Below are 17990 nucleotides of genomic sequence, written 5' to 3'. Positions count from 1 at the left end.
TCAAACCTTTTATTCCTTCTCACACGTTTGGCATTTCAACTTCAACCATTACTGCTTTCTGCTCTCTTGTGATCTAATCTATCTTTCACTGTTTTCTTTCGCTTACCAAGAAGAAATGGCCGAAGCAATCCTGTATGGCGTTGCGCAGACGATCATTGAAAATTTGGGCTCTATGGTTTTCGCAGAGATTGGATCCATGTGGGGTGTCAAAGATGAGTTCGAAAAATTGAAGGTTACTGTTTCCGCTGTTCAAGCTGTACTTCTGGATGCTGAGGAGCAGCAGGTCAAGAACCAACAAGTCAAGCACTGGCTCGTGAGGCTCAGAGATGCAGTCTATGATGCGGATGACTTGCTGACCGAATTCTACACTGAAGATATGCGTCAAAGGGTGATGGGTGGTGATGAAACGGCGAAGAGTGTAAGTACTTCTTTAACTACTTACATTAAACCAACTTTCATTATCAGTTCATTAAAACAACTTGCTTCTCGTCGTGATATGGCTAAAAAAATAACATCGATGAGGGAGAGATTTGATGCAATAGCAATTGATATGAATAAGTTTCAGTTTGTAGTACATCCATCAGAAACAAGGGTTGTGACTAGGGTGAGGGATCAAACTTACTCATTTGTATGTGAAGAAGACGTTATTGGGAGAGAAGAGGATAAGAAAGCCATTATAGATCTATTATTGGACTATGATGTGCAAGAGAATGTTTCGTTTATATCCATAGTGGGGATTGGGGGGCTGGGGAAGACCACACTTGCTCAATATGTATACAACGATGAGGAAGTGAAGAATTATTTTGAGTTGCGCATGTGGGTGTGTGTCTCTGATGTCTTTGATGTAAAAACAATTGCTGAAAAGATAATTAGATGTGCAGATGTTTCGAAACATGAAAACCTTGACATGGAGCAAGTACAAAATAAACTTCGCGAAACACTCAACCAAAAGAAGTATTTACTTGTGTTGGATGATGTGTGGAATGAGGATGAGGAAAGGTGGTATAACTTGAAAAGACTTTTGATAGGTGGCTCAAAGGGAAGTAAGGTAGTGATAACAACACGGACTAAATTGGTTGCAGAGATTACTAGCACAATCTCACCGTATCATCTAAAAGGCCTCTTGGAAAACCAATCTTGGTCTCTATTTAAGCAAATGGCATTTAGAAAAGTGCAAGAGATGATTAATCCTAATCTTGAAGCAATTGGAAGGGATATTGTACAAAAATGTTGTGGAGTGCCTCTTGCTATTAAGGCAATAGGCAGAATATTATTCTTCAAAAAGACAGAGGATGAATGGTTATATATCAAGAATAAAGAACTTACAAATGTAACTCAAGAAGAAAATAATAGTGGTATTTTACCGATTCTAAAATTGAGTTATGATCATCTCCCATCACATTTAAAGTGTTGTTTCGCTTATTGTTCATTATTTCCTAAAGATCATGAGATTTCAAAGTTGTCATTGATAAATCTATGGATAGCACAAGGATTTATCCAATCATCAAACGAAAAGCTACATATGGAGGATGTTGCTAATGATTACTGTATGGATCTACTTTGGAGGTCCTTCTTCCAAGAAGCTACAGAAGATGGTTTGGGGAATGTAATTAGTTTTAAAATGCATGATTTAATCCATGATCTTGCACAATCAATCTCAAGAGTTGAGTGCACATACATTGATTCAAATATAGAAAATGTCAAAGAAAATGTTCGTCATCTATCAATTGCATCTCACAACGTGCTTAAGAAGGATTTAAGCTCGTTATTGAAAGCAAAGAAGATACGCACGCTCATGTTTCTAGGTGAGGAAAGGTCAAGTTGTCAAGAATCAACTCTTGAAACACTTTTTTCTAGTTTAAGATGCTTGCGTACATTAGACCTGCATGACTCAAATATTAAGACAGTGCCAGATTCTATAGAAATGTTGACATATTTAAAGTACCTTGATCTTTCTAAGAATAACATTGAAGTTCTCCCTAGTTCTATTACTAGATTGTTGAATCTACAAACATTAAATCTCAGTTATTGTTATAAGCTTAAAGAACTTCCTGGAAACATTCAAAATTTGTTCAACCTCCGGAATCTTGAGTTAAAAGGTTGTAACAATTTGACCCACATGCCACCTGGATTAGGGCAGTTGACTTCTCTTCAAGTATTACCGTTGTTTATTGTAAACAAGGAACTTACTTGCACTGGTCTTCCACTATTGGACAAGCTAAATAACTTGAGAGGAGAACTAAGAATAGAAATTAAGGTACGGGTGGAAGATGCCACCTCTAAAGCCAAGGCTGCGAATTTGAAGGACAAGCAGCATCTTAGAATATTGGAATTAATATGGTGGGATAAGCTGGGTAACGATGTCGCAGGTGTTTGTGAAGATGAAAATTTAATGGAAGGCCTCCAGCCACACCGGAATTTAAAAAAGTTGAAGGTGGAAGGGTACCAGGGTGTGAGATTTCCGAGTTGGCTTCCTTCTCTGACTGGTCTTGTGATATTAGAAATATCAAAATCGATGTGCCAACATCTATCGCCAATGTATCAACTCCCAAATCTCCGAAATCTGTCTCTAGTATCTATGCATGGTCTGGAATACATATCAGACCGGGAAATCACTGAAGAGATCTCTGCTTCATCAACATTTTTCCCATCCCTAGAGTCACTCAAATTGTGGAGCTGCCCTAATCTAAAGGGATGGTGGAGGAGGGCTACAGTGGGTGTGGCAACATCAAGTCAACAATACCAGCCGCATGTATCTTTTCCTCGTCTTTTACAGTTGGAAATTGAATTTTGCGAAAACCTGACTTGCATGCCGTTGTTTCCAAATCTTGAAAAACCGCTACGACTGAAAAAATGCAGTTGCAATCCATTGCAACAAACAATGAATATGAAAGCAATCTCTTCGGTTCCCTCTGCTTCAAACTCCTCCCCTCCTCTCTCCAAATTAAAGTTTCTATCTTTGACTTTTATTGAGGACATAGAGTTTCTGCCAGAGCAGTGGTTGCAAAACCTGGCTTCTCTCGAGTATCTAGAGATATATGGATGCAGTAGACTAAAATCTCTATCTCTGTCTCTATTTATGCAACATCTCACCTCCCGCAAGACGCTGTTTATTAGCGAGTGCGAGGAGGTTGATCTATTCTGTGATGAAGACACACACTCTGTTGGTGTCAGTCCTCAAATTACGGTACTTGAAAACCTTCAAATTTCTGATTGCCCCAATCTCATATCACTTCCCGAAGGGATTGGCAACCTTACTGCACTTCAGAATCTTAAAATTTTCTATTTGCCCCGTCTGGTATCACTCTCCGAAGGGATTGGCAACCTTACTGCACTTCAGAATCTTGATATTTCCTATTTGCCCTGTCTGGTATCACTCCCCGAAGGGATTGGCAACCTTACTGCACTTCAGAATCTTGATATTTCCAGTTTGCCCTGTCTGATATCACTCCCCGAAGGGATTGGCAACCTTACTGCACTTCAGAATCTTAAAATTTACAGTTTGCCCTGTCTGGTATCACTCCCCGAAGGGATTGGCAACCTTACTGCACTTCAGAATCTTAAAATTTTCGATTTGCCCCGTCTGGTATCACTCCCCGAAGGGATTGGCAACCTTACTGCACTTCAGAAACTTAGAATTTTCCATTTGCCCCGTCTGGTATCACTCCCCGAAGGGATTGGCAACCTTACTGCACTTCAGAATCTTGATATTTTCAGTTTGCCCCGTCTGGTATCACTCCCCGAAGGGATTGGCAACCTTACTGCACTTCAGAATCTTGATATGTCCAATTTGCCCTGTCTGGTATCACTCCCCGAAGGGATTGGCAACCTTACTGCACTTCAGAAACTTAGAATTTTCAAATTGCCCTGTCTGGTATCACTCCCCGAAGGGATTGGCAACCTTACTGCACTTCAGAATCTTGAAATTTACAGTTTGCCCCGTCTGGTATCACTTCCCGAAGGGATTGGCAACCTTACTGCACTTCAGAAACTTGAAATTTCCAGTTTGCCCTGTCTGGTATCACTCCCCGAAGGGATTGGCAACCTTACTGCACTTCAGAATCTTGATATTTCCAGTTTGCCCTGTCTGATATCACTCCCCGAAGGGATTGGCAACCTTACTGCACTTCAGAAACTTCAAATTTACAATTTGCCCTGTCTGATATCACTCCCCGAAGGGATTGGCAACCTTACTGCACTTCAGAAACTTCAAATTTCCAATTTGCCCTGTCTGATATCACTCCCCGAAGGGATTGGCAACCTTACTGCACTTCAGAAACTTGGAATTTACAGTTTGCCCCGTCTGGTATCACTCCCCGAAGGGATTGGCAACCTTACTGCACTTCAGAAACTTAGAATTTACAGTTTGCCCTGTCTGGTATCACTCCCCGAAGGGATTAGAAGTCTCACATCACTCAAAAGATTTGACGTCCGTTCATGCGCCAATCTGACATCACTTCCATCAGGAATGCATCGGCTCTCCTCTTGACAAACCCTGACAATCATTAAGTGTCCCCACTTGAAAGAAAGATACCAGAAGGGAATTGGCGAGATTGCTCATGTCCCATATTTTCAATATCTTGATTAAATTCTTGTTCGGCAACCAATATCCTTCGGCTTCTGCGGGTAAGAACTACAACTTGTACTATTTCTTTTCTTTTTGTGCCAACTTCTTTGTCTTCTTCCAATTTATTTGCAATTTAATATGCAGATTTATTCAAAGCACTGTACAAACAACTGAAAGGATGCCAAGGAAACATGGGACGATAGCCTAAAATTGCTCACTGATGAACCCAATTCTTGGTATGCCCAAAAACATTTGCATTTATTTCATATGTCGATTTTTTTGTTTTTTTGGCTATGTGAACTATGAAGTATAAGGATTAATTAAACCCACCAGGAAGGGTGTGGATGCCACGGGTACCACTGCTCTCATATGCAAAAGCAATTGAATCATAGAAAAAGTCCCAATGTTGTACTTTTTTTTTTGTTTAAAAACTTTTGGGCACTGCAATTGTGCGAAAAGTCAACAACTAGGAGGTGAGTACCTTCTTTTTCTTTTGTTTTCTTCTCTCACAAAATTTGTCATTTGAGATAATGACCTCTTGCCATACCAGTAGGGGAAAAGAAGAAATTAAGGCAGATATATAAACCCAAGTAATTTCTATTGTATCTCAAAATATATGTTGTTAAGGTGATATACTTGATTTGTTTTTATTGATTTAGGTGCATAAAAAGATTGGAAAGTCCCACTTATTGGATTGATATTGTTCGGGAAGATCAACTTGTATAGCTAAACAGATATTTAGATGCTGAAATTCATTTTTATGTATAAGCTTCTACCATGCTATTTTTTGCTCAAATTTTAAGAATTAAGATATGTTAACACATAAATCTCTATGCTTTCTTGAATTATAGTTGTGTAGCATGATTGGATTAAAAGCACAGCTTGAAATTTTTAGCTTAGAAAATCACTAGATTTTTTATGGATTCCACTTTAACTGAAATATTAAATTTTGAATAAATTACTCTTTGGAATTGGGGAAACTGAAACCCAAGTGAATTCTATCAAAAAAATCAATGTTTTTCTATAAACCAACATAAAACATAGAGTTGGAAACTTTCTAGTATTTTATTCGCCTTACTTGACAGCTTCATGCCAGGTAGAAATAGGTGTGGACTACTCCAATACTGCTCAATTATCCATGAGATTTGAATTGATTTTTGAAGGATCATACACTCCACTATTTCTAAAGGTTCATACATCTCCTTTAAGATTCAATCCTTTTGTGTTAATCAAATACCCAACTTTCTCTTTTTTTCTTTTGTTTAAATTCAGTTAAGGTTCTCAATAATTTGATTCTGTGTCCAGATATGAGACAAGGTCAGAATTCTAAATCAGCTAGGGTTGGTGTTTCTTCGAAAAAGGCTGGTACTACTTTTGCATCTACAAGCAAAACATTGAGTCTTAATTATCTCAATCCTTATCTTGTAATAGCTTTCGTAAAAGTTAGATTAAGAATCATTATCTTGTTTTCTTTCCGTTGGCAGATTTAGTTAATGAAAATACAAATCCTCAATTTGCACGCAAAATGCTACGGATATTAGTTTCATCTGATTCAGTTTTAGGCAATTGCTAGTTGCTATTTGGGATGTTCTACGCCTACCCTATGGAGCCTCAGTTTTTTTGTTCATATCAGAATATTACAAGGGTAATCCCTTCACTTTTTACTTCCTATATTTGTTTTGCTAGTGAAAACTGTAATGTGTTGCCTATGAGAGTCAACATGATGCATTACTTCTATTACTTTCTTCTACCTACACAAGTAACAATATTCATAAAGCCTATGTTTGAATTTCTTAGTTACAACAACTATTGAGAAAAAATATTTTATCCAGGCTAAACAGGTGACTTATAATATTAACAAGTTATGAAGTTGATTTATATTTTTTGTACCTTTGGATTTTTGTATATTCTATAAAAATATGGGTGCATATTAGTTTGTAAACAAAGCCATCAAATGCATAGTTACCAATCTTGTACCTTTGATTTAAAAGCATAATTCGTTAATTCAACAACCTAGGAAGAATAAAGGGATTTTTACGAATCTTATGTTTTATAGACTGAGTAGCTGTTGTCCTGCACAAATATTCTGTTAAGATGGATATCAAAAGTTGAGACATCATAAGAGCTTTGTATAGAAAGTGGTTCTGAATTTCCTTTCATCTTTGATGTAGTCTTGAATCCTTAGGGCTGCTTAACTTACCATAAAGGCACAAGGTTATAATCCAGCCTTTGTTTGACATCTATAAAAAAGCATATAAATTGGAATCTTGTATGTCCTAAGTCCAGGAATTCATTTTTACCCAAAAAAATAATAATTAAGTTGAATGCTTAATGGTAACAAATAAAATAACAAATAGATAGCAGTCTAGGAAAAAACATATAGTTAGAAAGAAATGTGAGCCCTTAGTGCAATTCTATAGTAACCAGGTTCCTTGTTTTATACTAATTTCTTATTTTTGATATCTGTTATTTATAGGGAATTTGGAGTGCCCTAGAAGAAAATATTGAAATTCATGAATGCCCCAATCTGATATCACTTACTGAAGAAATGAGTCGCCTCTCCTATTTACATACCTGACAATCATTGACTGTCCCCACTTGAAAGAAAGATACCAGGAGAGAATGGCAAGGATTGGATTGCTCATGTCCCGCATTTTCACATATTTTTGAATTAAGGACTAAATTCTTGTTCAGCAACCAATATGCTTCTGCTTCTTTGGGTAGGTACTACAACTCTACTTGTACTTTCTATGCAATAAAAAATACAACATTTTTTTCTTTTTTATGCCAACTTCTTTGTCTTTGATATTGATGTTTGTGGCCAATTTAATTGCAATTTTATTTGCAGATATTTTCAAAGCACTATACGAACAACTGAAAGGGTGCAAAGGAATCATGGGAGTATTGCCTAAAATTGCTCACATGGATGAACCCAATTCTTCAAATTTTCTGATATGAGTAATCCCAATTCTTTCTTTTCTTTGGGTCTTTCTACTGAAAGACATTTGCATTTATATATAAGGAATTAAACCCAATAGGAAAGGGGGCATGCCACTGGTACCATTACTCTCATACGCAAAAGCAATTGAATCATAGAAAAATCTCATTGTTGTACTTTTTCTTGTTTAAAATCTTTTGGGCTCTGCAATTGTGCGAATAGTCAACAACTAGGTGGGTTGGTACCTTCTATTTCCTTTATTTTCTTCTCTCATAAAATTTGTCCTGAAAGTGTTGTACATAAACCTATTTTTTGCTTCTTCATCGAAATAATTTCTATTGTATCTCATAAATAAGTTGTTAAGGTGATATACTTGGCTTATTGATTTAGGTGCATAAACAGATTGAAAAGTGCTGATATTGGAGTGATATTGTTGTCAAAGATCAACTTAGATAACTGATCCAGTACCAGTATTTAGTTGCTGAAATTTATTTTTATGTATCAACTTGTACCATGCCATGTTTTGCTCAAATTTTAAGATATTTTGACACATAGATCACTATACTTTCTTGAATTATTGTTGTGTTATTTGTGTAGTGTGATTGGATTAAACGCATAGCTTGAAACTTAGAGCGTAGAAATGCACTAGATTTCAGATAGATTCCAAATTATGCGTTTAATTACCACCAAAACAAAAAAACAAAAAACAAAAAACAAAAACCAAAAAAAAAACAAAAAAACAAAACAAAACCAAAGGATGACATGAAATACTAAATTTTGAATGATTTATTCTTTGAAATTGGAGAGGCCAAAACCCAAGTGATTTAAACAAATAATTAGGAGTGTTTTTCTGTAAACCGACATAAAACATAGTGTTAAAAACTTTCTAGTATTTTCTTCTCCTCATCAGCTTTATGCTAGGTGGAAAAGGTGGAACTGCTCCTACAATGCTCAATTATCCTTGAGATTGGAATTGATTTTTGAAGGACCATACACTCCACTATTTCTAAAGGTTCATAATCATACATCTCCTACAAGATTCAATCCTTTTGTGTTAATCAAATACCCAACTTTCTCCTCTTTTCTTTAATTCAGTTAAGTTCCTCAATTATTTGATTCTGTATGCAGATGTGAGACAAGGTTGGAATTCTGAACCAGCTAGAGTTGGTTTTTCTTTGAAAAAGGCTGGTATTACTTATGCATCTTCAAGCTAAACTTGAGCCTTAATTATCTCAATCCTTATCTTGTAATAGCTTTCATAAAAGCCAGGATTAAGAATCCTTATCTTGTTTTCTTTCCATTGGTTGATTTAGTTAATCAAAATACAAATCTTTTGAGGATAGCTTCAGTTTTAGGCAACTGCTACTTGGGATGTTCTACCACTACCTAATGGAGCATCAGGTTTTTTATAAATCAGAATATTACAAAGGTAATCACTTCAATTTTTCCTCCTTATATTTGCTTTGTGTGAAAACTGTGAAATAGGTTGCCAATGAGAGTCAATTTGATGCATTTTTCTCTTTAACTCTCTTCTACCTAAGAAAATAACAATATTCATAAGCCTTTTGAATTTCCTGTCTTCTTAGGGTGTGATAAGGAATTCCCCTTATTTGATGAAGGATTCACAGGCCCTAGATTATGCAAACCATGGTAATGCTGTCAAAAATCACATTTCTGTTTGTTGTCACTGAAAATTTTTCCCAAAAAAATAATGATAAGAGTGGAAGCTGATTGTCGACTTGTGTATGTGAATTAGTTCTATTCAATACGGAAAACTGGATTTTGAAGAATTTTGTGCAGCTGCCATAAGTTTGCTTCAGCTGGAAGAAATGGAGAGCTGGGAACAACATGCAAGGCATGCCTATGAGCTGTTTGAGATGGATGTCAACAAGCCAATTATGTTTAAAGGAACTTGCCTTTGTATTCTCGTCAGTTTCAAAAGGCAAATTTTGATTCAATTTTTTAGGTATGCATTCACTATTAACTAATAATGGTTCTATGGTTATGTATTCCTTATGGCATCTCATGACGACTTGGTTGATATAATGGTTTTTGGAAATTCTTTTGCTAGGATTTTGGGTTAGTCTCCAATTGAGATACTTGGAAGTACTTTTAGTTTTCCTGGCTCCAAGTAATATGAACAAAAACGAAGGATCTTTTGTGATGTCACTATGTCAGTATAATACATGAATTGTGATAATGTGTCATACACACTAATCGCAAGATGGTAAAGTTGGCTTGTTGCACTAATTTTTTTTTTTTTTTTTTTTTTGGGGGGCAAATTTGTATCTTTTTAAAAAAAAAAAAAATAGTCCCTTTGTGTATCATGAGTCTTCAGCTAGTTAAGCATAGTCCCAAATCTGCCACAGAAATGGTATTTTAATCATAAATTAATTGTTAAGGTACACAACTCTCTCCTGTATTGTTGAAGTGTTAACCATATGGTTTAAATATTACCATTCCCTTAAGCATATATTTGTTTCTATTTTTCATTTTCTTTTTAATGTCTGAACTCTAAAGATAAAGCTTTAACACTAGGTATGCATTTAAACATAAATTATTTTCAAATTATTGGTATCTGCATTCTAATTGATAGGATCTGATCGGTCATACACTCAAAAAACAAATTCAACATAAACCAAAAGAAGGTTTTATCTTCTTTAAATCTATCCTGCAATGTCACACTTCAACAATCCCACACATTGACAAACTCTATCTGCCTATACTATTTTATGCAGAACTTCTATACTAATTTATGCAGAACTTCAACTTCTCAATTCTATTATATTCCCTAAATGGAAAAAAGCCTCCTCTCATCTCTGTCAACTGCCCTCCATAAATTTCTAATCATCACTGCACATAAAGTATCTCAAAATCAAGTTGGTAAAGTGATATACTTGGTATGTTTATCGATTTAGGTACTTAAACAGATTGGAATGTCTCACTTGCTGATATTGGAGTAACACTGTGTTGTGAGATCATTTAAAAAGTAATCAGGTAATTTGTTGATAAATTATTTTTATTTTTATTTATTTAAATATATTTTTTGTATAAGTTTCTATCATCTTTTGCTTGATTTGTATCAACTTTCTTGAATGATTGTTCTATAGCTTTATTGGATTAAATGCACAGCTTGAAAAATAGAGTTTAGAAAAGCACTCGATTTTAGATGGATTACACAGTATGCGTATAATTATATAAAATGTATGAATTGAAAATATATTTTTAAATAATTGGAATTGTAGATACCAAAATTAATGAGTTTTTTTCTATAAACCGCCTTATAACATGGCATTGTAAACTTTGTAGTATGTTCTTTTCCTTACTCTTTAACATGATGCCAGGTGGAAATAGGTTGGGATTGCTCTAATCCTTGATATTTGAATTGATTTTTGAAGGATCATACAGTCCAGGGTTTTGAAAGGTTCATACAACTCCTTTAAGATTCAATCCTTTTCTGTTAAGAAAATACCCAAATTTAGCTTGTTTTCTTTTGTTTGAATTTGGTTAAGTTTCTCAATGATTTGATTCTGTATGCAGAAATGAGACAAGGTCAGAATTCTAAATCAGACAAAAGCGGTGTTTCTTTGGGAAAAAAAATCTGGTACTACTTATGCATCTACAAGGAAAAAATTGATTTATATCTCTCAATCCTTATATTGTAACAGTCTTCCTAAAGGTCAGATTAAGAATCCTTTTTGTTCTTTCTCCATTGGCAGATTTTGTTTAGTACAAGAAATATTCAATTTGCATGCAAGATGCTACAAATGTAACAAGAGTCATCATCTACCAGTACCTTTTTGAGGATATCTTCAGCTTTAGGGCAACTGGACATGCATCAATATTTCGTTCATGTCAGAATATCGAAAGGTAGTGACTTCACACTTTCCTCCCTAAAGTTGCTTTGCTAGTGAAATAGATTGCCTATGAGAATTCAGTTTGATACATTTTCTCTATAATTCTTTTATCTATGAAAATAACAATATTCAGAAAGCCTATATATTTTTGGAATTTCTTATTCTAACTATTAAGAAAAATGTTTATCCAATAGGTGAGTTATTGTATAACAGTTTGTAAAGTAAAATTATATCTTTTGTCGCTTTGGCTTTTTGTATATTCAAGAAAAATATGGATGCATATTTGTATACAAAAACATAGGTTGTTCGTTCAACATACTAGGAATAATAAATGGATTACTACCAATTTTATGTTTCATATACCGAGTATCTGTAGTCCTGGACAAAATTTTGGTTGTTTTATTATGATGGATCTTTAGAATTAAGACATCATCAAAGCCTTGTATGGAAATTGGAAAGTGGTTTTGAACTTACATAACATGAATTTCCTTTCATCTTTGATGTGGTCTTGGAATTATTATGGCGCTTAACATACCATAAAGACATAGAGGTATAATCCAGCCTTTGTTTGAGATCTATAAAAATCATATAAATTTGGAATTTTGTAGGTTCAGGTCCAGGAATTCGTTTTAATAATAAAAAGGTTTTTGAATTGAATGCTTGTTGGTAACAAATGAAATAACAACGGCTAGCAGTCAAGCAAGAAACAAATGGTTATAAAGAAATATGAGGCATTAGTTCAATTCTATTGAAATCAAGTTCCTTTGGCTTCTACTAATGTCTTATGTTGATATCTGCTATTGCTAGGATCAAGTGCCCCTAGTAGAAAAATATTGTTACATTGAGGAAATAATTTGGCAAGGAAGAACTGCACACCAAAGCTTTCTCATAACAATATTCTGTAGAAGTCATTCAGAACTCAGCAAAAGATGCGTTTTTGGCATTTCCATATTGCTCTCAGAATTTGAAATCAGTCTCCATTGATTAACTAGAGCATCGGAGAAAAGCTTCAATAACTTCGTATAATTAAAATCTTAGCAATTCAGTTTTTGTACTCACTACTCACTGGGTCTGAAAATCAAAGTTCATATGGATGTTTGAGACCATTTATATTCACCTATCCAAATTTTGAAATTTATCTTTTAAGTAAATTATGGTGAACATTAAAATGTTAAAGTTGTATTTTGATGTGGTTTTAATGTTGCTTCAGTCCTTGTTTCTTTGATTTGGACGGCCCTATAATCCCTTTGCTTAATGTTTCTTTTCTACAAAATGGTGAAAAATGTGAAATGGTTTTTCAGAATATCTTTAGCAGTACATCTACTGTGGGCCATGTTATGACTTTCAATACGTCTGGGGTAGGAGGACAAAGCAAACTCTTTAATTTCACAAACTGGAAATGCTTTTGTTTATTTGGTATTTGGTATTCAGTCTCTGAGGTAAGGTTGACAAAATTGAAATCCCACATAGGATCGTGAGAGGTAAATGAGTTCGTAGATCATAAGATCTTACATTATTTGAGAAAAAAATACATGGGTATGTTAAATAAGCATATAAATTATATATTCATTCATAATTTGCATCCATTTGATGTACATCTATAAGCATCATTTAAAAAGGCTAAAAACCTCAAAACGTGACATTATATTAGGATGTTATTTTTCATTTAGGTCCAATTGACACTTTATTTCTCTACATTAAAATAGCAAAATTAGGTTTATTGAGATGTTATTTTTCATTTGGGTCCAACTAAGCCTTCTTTCAAGTTAAAGAAGATTATAAGAAACCAGGATCGTTTGGAATCATCAAAATCGCACGATCATGAACAATCACAAAGATTCTTGAAAGATTCAGATCGTTTTAGACATGTGAGATCATAAAATCATAGGATCCAGATCAGGATTTTGACAACCATGATCTGAAGCCAAATGCCAAAATGAAAATGAATTGGTTGATTCCTTTAAATGCACATATTTATCTCATTTCCAATGTCAATGGGCTTTGGTTGATTTCATTAAACTGTGGGCCACGTTAATGGCCTTTGGAGTTGAATCTGTGGGCCCAGCTTAATTGCTCCCAAATGTTTATTTGACCAAACTCATGGGCTGTTCGCTTTAGTATTTGTGGGCCTAACAAATTTTCAAGTGCTAATTGCTTTGTGGATCCAAATTTTTACATCTTTACTGACTTAGTATTCTTATGAGTCTTTTGGATGGGCTGCCCAAAAATATAACAGAAGCTAATTGTGATTCTTGTGAGTTGTGAACATAGCATCAACATAGTGCTTGGTTTGATATCGATTGTCTGATCATGGCACTAAAAACATGGCTTTCGAGGGCCAAAAGTTTAGGTTCAAGTGGCTCATATTATCTCCGTTAATAAATAGATTAAGGATTTGTTTGGAAATAATTTATTTAGCTGAAATTGAAATTTTTTTATTGAAAATACTGTGAAAAAAATAATTTAAAAAAAAAAAGCTAAAAGCTAGATGAATAGTACAATGAGACTCATAAATAGTATCAAAAAGTACAATAAAACCTATGAATAGTAGAAAAAATAAGTTAAAAATTCTAATAAACTTTGGGTATGATCACTTCCAAAACACGCTCTAAGTATTGACTTGAGTGTATTTGTAACAGCATAAAGTTTCTGTATCAAAATTGCAATTTGCATTTTTTTTTTTTTTTTATTATGCTAGAAGTGGTGAGTACGCGCATCTTCTTTTATTTTCTTTTCTCTTGTATAATTTGTCTTTCAAGATATGACTTCTTGCCATACCAGGAGTTGAAAGGAAGAAATTAAGAAAAATACATAAACCCAAAAAAAAAAATTATTGTATCTCAAAAACAAGTTGTTAAGGTGATACACTTTGGTTTGTTCATTGATTTAGGAGCCTAAACAGATTGGAAAGTCCCATTTGCTGATATTGGGGTGACATTGTGGAAGATAACTTGGATAACTAATCAGGTATTTAGTTGCTGAAATTCATTTTTATGTATAAGCTTCTACCTTGCCATGTTTTGCTCAAATTTTAAGATATTTTAACACAGAAATCTGTATGCTTTTTTGAATTATTGTTCTGTAGCACGATTGGGTTAAAAGCACAGTTTGAAATTTAGAGCTTAGAAATGAACTAAATTTCAGATTGATTTATGCATTTAATCTCGAAAAAAAAAAAAAAAATCAGGATGAACTGAAATGTTAAAGTTTGAATGATTTATTCTAAAAACCTAAGTGAATTTAAACAAGTAACCAGGGGAATTTTTCTGTAAACCGGCATAAAACATAGCATTAAAAATTTCTAGTTTTTTTTTTTTTCCTCCTTACTTGTCAGCATGATTTCAAGTGGAAATAGGAGGGGACTGCTCCAACGCTGCACAATTATCCTTGATATTTGAATTGATTTTGTTTTTCTTTTTTTAATATAAGATTGAAATTCAACTCTAGTCTAATCTAAGTGTATATGTGTATGAATCTCCCTCTTGAAGACTTAAACCCCAACCTTTGTCCCCACCCTCCACAAGTACTTATACTGGTGGAATGACCATCGCACCAAAAATATGCGGTGGTTGAATTGATTTTTGAAGCATCATACTCTCCACAATTTCTATAGGTTCATACATCTCCTTTAAGATTCAATCCTTTTCTGTTAATCAAATATCCAACTTTATCTTGTTTTCCTTGGTTAAACTCTGTTACGATTCTCAATTATTTGATTCTGTGTGCAAATACGAGACAAGGTCATACTTCTAAACCAGCTAGAGTTGGCGTTTCTTCAAAACAAGTTGGTACTACTTATGCATCTACAAGCAAAAAAAAAGAGTCTGAATTATCTCAGTCCTTATTTCGTTATAGCTTTTCGCAAAAGTCTGATTGAGAATCCTTATTTTGTTTTCTTTCCATTGGCAGATTTAGTTTATCAAAATACAAGTCCTCAATTTGCACGCAAGATTCTATGAATGTTAGTTTCATGAGGATAGCTTCAGTTTTAGGCAATTGCTACTTGGGATGTTCTACCACTACCTACCTAATGGAGCATCAGTTTTTTGTTCATATCAGAATATTACAAGGGTAATTCACTTCACTTTTTCCTCCTTATGTATGTTTTGCAAGTGAAAACTGTTAAATAGGTTGCCTATGAGAGAGTCAATTTGATGCTCTTTTCTCTATTACTCTCTGCTACCTACAATAATAACAATATTCATAAACCCTATGTTTGAAATTTCTTATTCACAAAAACCGTTGAGATTAATATTTTATCAAGGTTGAAAAGGTGACTAAAATATTAACCAGCTGTAAAGTTAATTTATATTTTCTGTACCTTTGGCTTTTTGTATATTCTATAAAAATGAGGATGCATATTAGTTTGGCAACAAAGCCATCAGGTTGATGGATTAAAAGTATAAGTCTTTGATTTAACAAACTAGGAAGAATACATGGCTTATTACCAATCTTATATTTCATAGACTGAGTAGCTGTGTTCCTGCACAAATATTCCATTTGGATTTCCTTTCATCTGATGTTGTATTGAATTTTTTTTTTCCTTATGTTTTTTTATAATGTAGGGATCATTGTTAAAGAAAAGCCTTTTGGACTTGTCTCCAGCCAGTTGCAACTGACTCCACCTGCTATAATCAGTGACCTGGTAATCTAGGAGCATTCACCCATGATGGGCTAAACAGTTTATGCTCATGCCTGGGAGCATTGTCTTGATTTCTCAGAGGCTACTTAACTTACCATCAACGCATAAAGTTATAATCCAGCCTATGTATCTATCTATATATATAAAAGATAACAAGATCCATACCCAGAGGAACCAAATATAATGTTGAATGCCTATGTATCTATATATACATACATATATATATATATATATATATATAAAAGATCCTTGTCTATACAGTAATAGCTCAACGAAACACCAATGTTTAGCCAAATTAAAGTTAACATATCGTCTCAACTGTTGCTATCTAATTGGTAAATTAAACAGGCAAATACAGTACAAGTTCTGCCTATTCTTTAAATTGTCATGTTTTCATTGCTCTACCCATTTGATATTTTGATGTTCACATAACTTGTATGAATATGGAGTTAATTGACCCTTTCTTTTTTAAATGTGTCATGTTTGGAAATTTCAAAATCTTAAATGATTAAGGAAATCATAAATTTAATCATATAACATATTTGAACACTCCTATTATGTGTAGGTCTAGACACTCCATTAATAAATAGGTTCAATACGTGGATTTTCTAAGTTTTTTTTTAAAAAAAAGGATGTAGACTTGTTGATGTCGCGGAAGCTTGAAGAAAGCACATATGATGCTCTCTTTGATGGACAAAAACTAAACTGTTAGTTTCCGGTAGTAAACCTCAAATTTACAAGGGGTTCCTTGAATTTATAAGGTGATAAACTGGAATCCACCAGAGAAAGAAATTGACAAAACATCTATATAATAATGATAATAATCTAATTTGGCTTTGAATGCTACAAAACATATAAATACTGAAAAAGTAAAATCCTAGGACGACTAGGAAACGTTTGAAACCCTAATTCACTCTTGTTACGAGATTAGGTTGCAAAATACCAAATTTTACCAAAAATGGTAAAATTGAGTTAAATACAAGCGGAACTTTATTTTGACTTTTAAACAAAAAAAGTTATTAAGAAAACAAATATTACTATAAACAGCAAAATCACTGTTTTTGAGGCTAAACGAAAGAATTCGCCAAAGTTAGGGGTACCTCATAGCAAGACAACTACTATTGCTCAGAAGACTGTTTCCCTTTAGTCTATCAAATTTCATGCGATTCCAACTCCATCGCCCAGAAAATTGTTTGCCTTGCGCAATTTCAAGTGCACTTAAGAGTTCAGAAATGCCATGGCGGTTTATTCTACATCACTTGTAAAGTTGAGAATCTTTCTAGCTTAATACGAAAAACTTAAGCTAAACTTAAATAGTAAATTTAATCAATATTCTAACATTACTTGTTCATTACACAGTCAAAATCTCTACTAGATTTGCAAAGACAGCTTCCAAAAAAAAATCATTTATCCATTTATCTCGAGCTACTGTTGGTGGGATCTAACAAAACTTTATTTTTCTAAGCCATATTGACTAAAAAAACAGATGGGGCTGCTTATTTTAAGGTAACGTGAAAGCTGTGATTAGAAACAGACTGAAATCGATTGTGTAACTCTACGTCCCAAAAGGTTATTATGAAAATAAACTAATAAAATTAGGGCTGTGTCACTGTTTATTACACATATAAACTATATGTTAAATTGGAAGATGACAAGGCACACTATAGTCTATATATACACTCATTTTTCTCATGCGTACTTTGGCATTTAAAAGTGATTTTATTTTATTTTTATACAAAATAGATATTCTACTTTAGCTTAATCAAAATGTAAATGTGTGTGAAACTCCCTTCTAGAGACTTAAACCCCAACTCTTGCCCCCCACACCCCACAAGCACTTGTCCTTGTGGAGTGACCATTGAAAAAGCATGAGGTTCTGCCAAGTGATGCATTGTATGACATTCTTTTCATTTGGTCTTTCACCTCATCTAAATTTAGCATTTATGTCAACTATTAAGTAATGAAAAATGCATTTTATTTCAATAT

General features: G+C 34.0%; 1 protein-coding gene across 1 annotated transcript; it reads left to right on the top strand.

The window, feature by feature from the left end:
• LOC115979953 (putative disease resistance protein RGA4) lies at positions 1-12571 on the top strand. Its single transcript, XM_031102075.1, has 15 exons — positions 1-4626; positions 4712-4803; positions 5653-5756; positions 5873-5932; positions 6052-6212; positions 7044-7287; positions 7416-8517; positions 8634-8934; positions 9092-9155; positions 9262-9471; positions 10424-10502; positions 10850-10929; positions 11046-11109; positions 11225-11375; positions 12170-12571. The coding sequence occupies exon 1, from the start codon at positions 116-118 to the stop codon at positions 4487-4489; it is 4374 nt and encodes a 1457-aa protein (XP_030957935.1). The 5' UTR covers positions 1-115; the 3' UTR covers positions 4490-4626; positions 4712-4803; positions 5653-5756; positions 5873-5932; positions 6052-6212; positions 7044-7287; positions 7416-8517; positions 8634-8934; positions 9092-9155; positions 9262-9471; positions 10424-10502; positions 10850-10929; positions 11046-11109; positions 11225-11375; positions 12170-12571.
• The last annotated feature ends 5419 nt before the right edge of the window (positions 12572-17990 follow it).

This window comes from Quercus lobata, chromosome 3, assembly GCF_001633185.2.
Source record: "Quercus lobata isolate SW786 chromosome 3, ValleyOak3.0 Primary Assembly, whole genome shotgun sequence".
Lineage (NCBI taxonomy): Eukaryota > Viridiplantae > Streptophyta > Magnoliopsida > Fagales > Fagaceae > Quercus > Quercus lobata.
Note: the sequence above shows the minus strand (reverse complement) of the source record. Positions and strands in the feature narration are given on the sequence as shown.